At 40.7% G+C, this 8,369-nt stretch overlaps 1 protein-coding gene across 2 annotated transcripts; it reads right to left on the bottom strand.

The window, feature by feature from the left end:
* Nucleotides 1-6,381: 6,381 nt before the first annotated feature.
* Nucleotides 6,382-7,976, bottom strand: LOC147621751 (glutathione S-transferase U22-like). Of its 2 annotated transcripts, none has more exons than XM_086823591.1 (3): nt 7,560-7,976; nt 7,097-7,458; nt 6,382-6,919 (listed from the first exon to the last, which is right to left on the bottom strand). In XM_086823591.1, the coding sequence occupies exons 1-3, from the start codon at nt 7,834-7,836 to the stop codon at nt 6,521-6,523; spliced, it is 1,038 nt and encodes a 345-aa protein (XP_086679717.1). In that variant the 5' UTR covers nt 7,837-7,976; the 3' UTR covers nt 6,382-6,520. The 2 variants fall into 2 exon arrangements, with proteins under 2 accessions (XP_086679717.1, XP_086679716.1); XM_086823590.1 differs by having other exon boundaries at nt 7,097-7,461; nt 7,560-7,975.
* Nucleotides 7,977-8,369: the final 393 nt, after the last annotated feature.

Raw genomic sequence — 8,369 nt, 5'->3', positions numbered from 1 at the left:
GTGGCCCAGCTTTAAAACAGAGCCCAGAAACTTGAGACTTGGCCTGGGTATGGATGGAGTGAATCCATTTGGTTTCAAAAGCACCGCGTACAGCGTGTGGCCAGTTGTGCTGGTGAATTATAACCTTCCACCATCAATGGCGATCAAGAAGGGACATCTTATGTTATCCCTTCTAATTCCAGGGAAACATAAAGTCAAGCATATGGATGTTTATCTTGAACCACTGATTGATGAGTTGGAGGAACTATGGAGAGGTGTTGCGGTGGTGGACATTAGTAGGCCTCCCTCCTCTCGACACTTCGACTTAAAAGCAGTGTTGATGTGGACAATGCATGACTTTCCAGGATACAGCGATTGTTCTGGTAAGACGTCTAATTACCTCCCTACTCTATTACTATTGGCTATATATATTAATTAGACGGTTTGACTTTATTATTCTAACTTTTGTTTATATTTTAACAGGTTTGAAAACATCGGGTAAACATGCATGTCCTGTTTGTGGCCCTTCGTTAGTACATGAGTATGCTGATGGTTTGTGTAAGACTATATTCGATAATCATCATCGATTTCTCCCCTCAGATCATCCTAAATATGTTGCTAGTAAGAGTAACATTCCTCCACAAACACTTCGTGCAAAAGATTGGAAGCGTATTTGGGAGTCTACAACTATTCTTCCTCCAGATGGCATGAACAGGTATAGTGATGTTTTTTCAATCTTGTTTTGTGTAGTCTCTAATTGGATTAAAGGTCACATAGAGCAATCCCTTGTGCAGGTACTCCATTTTTTTCCGGCTGCCATATTGGACCCATCTTAAGATCAACCATCTTCTTGATCCCATGCACATCTTCAAGAATGTGGGATCTGGTATTTGGGAACATATTACTGGTAAACGAGACAATGTTAGCGTACGTGAGGACTTGCGGGTCGCAGGACGTATGCGTCAAGCTTGGCCACGAGAGGTGGGTGGGCACGTTCGTCTTCCGCCTGCACCATGGATTATATCAAAGAAAGAGGAGAAGCAGGTAAAGCAGGCCATCACCACTTTGCGTACTCCCACTGGATGCATGAGATCATTGAAGGGAGCCTTTACAACCACTAAGAAAAGAGGCGTTGAGCAACTATATGGGTTGAAGTCCCACGATTGGCACAAGATGCTTCAAGTAAGCGTTTTCCAAGTTTTGTACGTACGTTGAAATTAAATTTTGTAATGCCATAAACCATAAATGTGCTCTTATGTGCGCAGTTCATACTACCTACTAGCATCGACCATTGTGCGAATAAGAGTTTGAAAAAATGTATTTATAAGATGGGCGAGCTTGTGAGGTATGTAAAACCCATGCTCAGATCACCCTTCATTATACCTTGCAAAATGAACGTGCATGAGGTATAACGTACTATTTATTTATTTTTCAGATATGTTAGTTCCAAAGCAATTGATCCAGCCACGTTGGATGATGCGCGTGTTATGGCAGTGGAGGTGGTTTGTTTGGTAGAGGAGACTTTTCCGCGAACCATTCTCACAAGTCAACTACATCTCATTGTGCATTTAGTGGACGAAATTGCTTTATGTGGTACTGTGCATGCACGTTGGATGTTCTTCCTAGAGCGCTTCATGAAGACCTTAAAAGACTTTGTGAGGCAAAGTGCAAGGCCTGAAGGAAGCATGGCCGAGGGTTGGTTGATACAAGAGTCGCTTGTATATATTTCAGAATTTCTTGGTCAGGTGGACAGCTCTTTGCCACGACTATGGAGCAATGAAGAGGACTTGAGGATGACCTCTATTGTGCCTCAAGGAAAAGGACAGAGTAAAGTAATTGACAAAACGTTGATTGATGATCTCAATTTCACTTGTATCCTTAATAGTGATGTGATGAGCAGATGGGTTACAAGATATGAGGATGCAAAGACAAAAAGGCAAGCAGAAAGAGCTCTCTTTCGGAGGCAACATGGCTCTCGGAAGGCGTACCCTAAGCATCTAGCAACACTTCCGAATGATATCCATGTTGATTGGTTGCATGAGGAAATGGAGAGAGCAGAGAGTGACGAGGGGCTGCATATCACGGCGGAAGAATGGGAGTATGCACGAGGATGCATGTCAAAGGTACATAGAACTAATGTTTTGCATTAGTTGTAAGTGATTTTCTTTTAATATTTATTCACATTGCTTACACAAATATTGTTTCTATTTTGGTCCAGTGCACTATGTTCAATGCTATATGGTGTGAAGGCAAGCATTTTCGAACACAAAGAATTGATGAAAAGAGAAATACACAAGATTGCGGTGTCATTAGTAGCTTTGAGGGAGCTAATGGAAAAATGGATGATTATTGTGGCATAATCCAAGACATATTTAGGCTCGACTTTCGTCGCTTCTTTGTGTATGTTTTGGATGTCAAATGGCAAATGAACGTGGTGGAAAAAGGGCCTGATGCAACGATAAAACGCCATGCAAGTGGATATGTAACTATTGACTCTACAAAGTTCTGGCAAACAAAGAAAGATAGGCTCGTATTGCCACAACAATGTGAGCAGGTATGCATTTTTTTACTAATGTGTTTCATGTACATATATATCTAAGCTCGCGTACCCCTTGACTTTTGATATGCTAATTAATTACTGTACTGTGTGTATTTGAGTAGGTTATCTATCTACCAATGGTGCATGACATCAAATGGTGGTACGTCATCCCTATTGCACCACGTTCCAAAGTGATGTATAATACATTCACTGATATGGAGCATATGGAGGATGTAACAAGCCGCAATGAAGATGACGTCGAACATGCATATGCCATTGAAGATGTTGTGATCGATGATCAAGAAATAAGAGATGATCGTGATAATGAGGATGAGCATGCCATTTCTCATGATCATGAGAATGACCCTACCATTGAGGATGATGGTGATGTTGATGAGGATGATCAGGACATCGATACCATTATCAATGGAGTACAGAATATCGATAGTGGAATAAATTTAATCGTAGCCTTACCAATTGATCAAATGGATATTGATGTTGATCGTTTGGCAAGGATGGATCTTATTGAAGATGAGATCGAACCCTAACCAATCCGTCACTGTATGTTCTAAATTGATGACATTTCCATCATCTCATATGCAATATGATTTATTCTTGAATATATTTCATTGTTGTAAATGCATGTAGTGGGATTGTGTAATGATCTATACTGTAATGTACTATGAGATGGTTTAAGGAAAATAGTTTTTAATTTTGTAAAGGAATTCAGTTTTTTTTCAGTTTTTCTCTGCCATTCGTGTATTAATCCGTGTATAGTAGCGTGTATTTATCCGTGTATAATAGCGAGTATTACCCCGTAAATATTATCGTGTATAGGTGCGTGTATTACTGCGTGTATATAGACGCTTTTATACACGCGTTTATTAATGCAAATATACACGCGAATTTAAATGCAAAAATACACGCGCCCGATTCTATTCAAATACAGGCGCGACCATACACGCGTTCGTAATTTATCGCGTGTATGAAACGCGTGTATGGCAGCATTGTCTTGTAGTGGCACGTTGATTGATGAAGTGATCTCCAATAGTTATTTGCACATGAGCTTTGGCCTCAACAAACGATTAACTATATAGATGATATCTTCATGTTAATAGAACATTCTATAATGGATGCACAACGTTGAGAGGACTTTGCACTATCTCCTTGGGGGTCGAGAGAGGGTTATTGGGAGAGTCCAATGTGGATGAGAATCAAAAAATTTATTGACATTATGGGTAGGTGAGTTAACATTGGGGGGGTGAGAAGGTAATAATCTAGTGATTAGAGGATAGGGACGTGGTATGTTAAACCCAACATATATGCCAAAGAAGAGAAAGTTTCAAGGTGAGAAATAAACAATATTCACATATATGTTGTAACTTTCCTTTCTTCCATTCATGAGTCTTTGGCACATTGTAGAAACAAACGCACTAGCTTTTGTTATGGATTAGAGCTTAGAAAAGAGAATACACAATCCAACAATAGTTGCAACTTGCATATTTATGAAGCTAATCATGGTATGTGGAAATAATGAGACATTATGTTGTGACATGAACTCCACCGGGGAAGGGGGAAGGGGGTCACTAAAAAATATGTAAGGTAGCACGTCAGTTCAATAGAAGGGTTTTTTTTCTCTTGTGTGGAGTTATAGAAAAATTACATACATAAGGGGATTTTAACTAAAATGGTGAAAATCTTGGTACCAAAGGGGTACTTTTACTGTAAAAAGTGTTATAGAAAGAGTGTTTTTAAAATTAAAAAATCTTTAAAAGTAGGGGATTTTTTTAATACCCCTTGAATGCATGTGCTACATAGGGGGTTAATAGAGTGACTCCCTCCCCCCTCCGAGGACATGAACAACAACGTAGATTTATGAAGTTGATCCTTTACATGATAATAATGAGGTATAATGTTGCGACATGAACATAGGCCCAATGGATGGGGTGAATGATGCATGGCTAATTGTTGGCTAAGCCAACATCGCTTGATGATTGTTGCAAATTAGCCATCGAATTGGAGGATAACAGGCTTGAGTTACCACAACCTAATTATGCTTGATCTTTCAGCTATGATAGGTATGTCACATTTGTGAGCCAAACACGCATGACAACTTGGGGATATGCCCATGAACCAACATCTATATCCCCAATGAGAGTTAGTATGGTGTTAAATATGTCGACAAAATCACACGAGAATTAAGTGTCCTCAATCTATGCCTCACCCATTGATGTACTGCATGCATTGTATGCAACTTGGGAACCATCATACAAGTATGTGTAGGTACCCACATCAGAAAAAACAACTGTAGGTATCTCAAGTACCTTAGTTTCCTTATACACGGCAATACGTAGCTTTACCTACACAACTTGGGCAAGGGCATGCTCTGGGGAAAAATTTCTCATATGTGCAAAACTAGGAAAGGACAATGTATAGAGTACCCAAAGTGCATATACTGCCACCTGTCCTACAACCACAAACACCAGAACCTCACATAATGTCAATTAAACATATGATCATTGAAGAGTTGCCATAAAAAAGGGAATATGCACGGGAATGTTGGCAAAGCATGGAGGAGTTAAATGACATTTGGGAGGCAGCCCCTGAGTTTTTTTAAATGCAAGGGAAAACACTAGTGCCAATATTCAAAACTGCAATGAAATGGAAGGGCAAGGAAATTAATGCACAATAAGGAGAGCCCCACAGCTAGAATGCTATCACTGCCAATGACCTCACCATGTGGCTGAGTGCCCTCACAAAGTCAATGTAATGAACTCACAAAATACTCAAGTCAGTACACACCTAAGATTGAGTTGTGTAAAATGTAGAGTTGACCATCTAATCAAGGAATCTCCTTATAGAGGAATTAGAGAGTCTTCACCAACAACCACTAATCCAATTCACGGGACTCCGAATAATTGGGGTGCAATCAAGGCCTGTGGGGTTCACCCAAAAATATGTAAGTATACCATGTGAGTTCAAGTGAAAGGGTTATTTAATAGGTAAATTTACAAAAATATAGTTATATAAGGGGTTTTTTAAATCACATTTGAAAAAAAAAACCCGTAAGTCCATAAAGAAAAAGGGTTCATTTTATTCATGAAAAATGCATATACCCCTTGAACGCATGTGATAATGTGCACGTAAAATATCACTGCCATTTCTGATCATAAATAATCGTCACGTGCCATGCGTCAATAAATTGTGTGAGTACAACTCTGTTCTTTTGTCCCCAATGGTTGTCTTTGGCCATTTTGAAACCTTCGTTCTAAACATAAGAAAATTAACTACTTCTAAACTCATCTTGATGTTTCCCACATAAGAAATTCATTCATGTATAAAAAAGCTTTATCAGAAAATCACTACTTCTATACTCATTGTAATGTTTCAAACATGAGAAAATAATTTTGTGTATGAAGAGGCTTTAACATGTAATAAAATTGATATTTTAAAACTCATGCTTATGTTTTATACATGAGAATTAAATCTTGTATAGGGAAAAGCTCTTGCATAACAAAACTCGTTATAAGAGCCTCTGAAAAGCTTGGAGAGAGGACATTCTTAATGAGCAAGTGATAAGCTTTACTTGTAATTTTGTACATGCCAAAGATTATTGTGAAAATATTGGACTAAGTTCTTTAATGTGTGTAAGCGAGTGTTTGGCTTTTAATTATTACTTTATGATAACTTTCTCACTTTCATATAATGTACATATATTAAATGTAATCTCACATGTATTTTTTTTGAAAGTATATATTATATTATAAAAGGGCTATTACATCATGTCCATCCTTTCATCTCTCAATGGACTGAATACTGTGCAGTTTGACTGGTTTTGAAATCATCAGATGTATATGGGTAACTTTTGAAGATGAAAGAAATCTCACATATATTATTATTGAAAGTATGAATGAGCTTTTTTAACTCATTATTTTCTAAAGTTATTGCTCACGTGTCAATCAGGCTCAAAGAAAGGGTTTAGACGAGGATTTGATTACACAATTACATGTAGTTGGTGTTCCAGTCTTCGAAGTCCCGGCGACAACGGCTTGCCCGGGCACGTTCCACGAGCGGCTGCAGCTTCGGAATGGTCTTCTTTACGCTGAGCTCTTGTGAGACGGCCTCCATCCATGCATGGAGGCATGGGCACTTGTTGGGGCCAGGGATCTTGAAGGTGGAGATCACCTCCAACACCCTCAGCCACTGCAGAAAACCCACGAAAGTGATATCCATGAGGCCCATGTGATCGCCGTGGAAAAGATGCCCCTGCCCCCGTGCTCCTGCATCATGGGCCATTTTCAGGGCACCCTCTATGTGAAACAAGTGCCGGATGGTCTTGTCGATTGCTATGCGCTGCTTCTCTCCATCGCTCACCAGGATGTCGTGGGCGTCCGGGCAAAACTGTGTCATCATCATGCATTTACGATCAGATCAGCGATGCATGTCACGGCCACGGTACCACCACAACGCATTCCTTAATTACACAACGCAGCAGCTGCTGCAGCACTACACAGCACTTCATACTCGTACTCGCACACATCATATTGATCGCAGCCAGCCAAAATATTGATCATTCACCTGAGTATCCACAAAGTCGGACCAAAATCGAGCCTGCGCGCGATCCCACGCTGAGGCCGGCATGAGATCGCCTCTCGTACCAGGATGGGAGGTTGGCCATTGCTCGTCAATGTACTCTACGATGATACGAGACTCGGCCAAGGCCTTGCCGTTGTGGATCAACACCGGTATCTTCTTGTGGACGGGGTTCGATGTGATCACCTCAGGGCTGAAGCTCCTCAGCACCTCCTCCACATACTCGAATTCCAGCCCCTTTTCGTGCAGCGCTAGTAACACGCGCATGCCGAATGGACTTGCCCACGTAGTTAGCACCCTCAATCGATCTTTGGTTGCAGCTTCCTCCTCCTGCCTGGGCGCAGCTGCTGCTGCCAATTACGACAAGCAGATGTATTCGACACACTTATATAAGTACTGTAATAACAAACTAATTTTCTACACGTAAAAACAGCGACAGCTCGCTTACATTCTCTGTACTGCTGCGGCAGCAACGTCCCATTAAATGGCGGCGCTGAGACGCAGCTGCGGACTGCGTCGCGCCTGGTTGTACGAGGTAATGTACTGTGGAGGTTCGAAGGAGCGCACTGGCGCTTCAGCAGCTGCTTAAACACGGCCATCTCCGCACACGATCTCGTGCCTAATCTCGTCATGGATGTTGGGTACTGAGGAAGCTCTAGTCTCGTCCTGCCAGACGGTTGAAGAAGCAAGAGTTGCAAGCTAGCAGAAGCAGCGTAGTGTGCCATCCTCTCCTGTATACTAGTGCCCTCTCGAGACTAGTGTCTCTGTGATCTCTCTTTTACACACACACTCACACTCACGCTCTCTCTCTCTCTCTCTCTCTCTCTGACTCAATCACGCTCGTCTTCTACAACTACGTTTGCCATCGCCGGTTGATCAGTTGCGGTATATATACACCTCTTGGCGGAGCAGCTATTGTGTTGCGTTTGAAAGAATTTCCTTGATATAATATAATAATATATTATATTATTTTACACTATTTATCCGTAAAGTAATATAATCATATGGGGCTATTTTCTATGACGACTCTCTTTTTCAATCGTAACGTATTTTCAACACCTAACGTAAAAGATGGTTTATTAGAGAAACCCATGCGCTCTATTACACAATTCATCGCTACTTAAACACATTATATGACAATAATTCATCATAATAATAATATGGGGCTATTTTGTCGTGTACCAGCCTTCCTTGGAATTCAAAATTCAAGGCCTACAAAGTCGTAGAACTTGACATGGAAGTCCTTCCGAAAGTCTTT

Source organism: Cibotium barometz, chromosome 29 (genome assembly GCF_041138505.1).
Source record: "Cibotium barometz isolate CiBa-2024 chromosome 29, ASM4113850v1, whole genome shotgun sequence".
In the NCBI taxonomy this organism is placed as follows: domain Eukaryota; kingdom Viridiplantae; phylum Streptophyta; class Polypodiopsida; order Cyatheales; family Cibotiaceae; genus Cibotium; species Cibotium barometz.
This window is presented reverse-complemented; position numbering and strand designations above follow the sequence as displayed.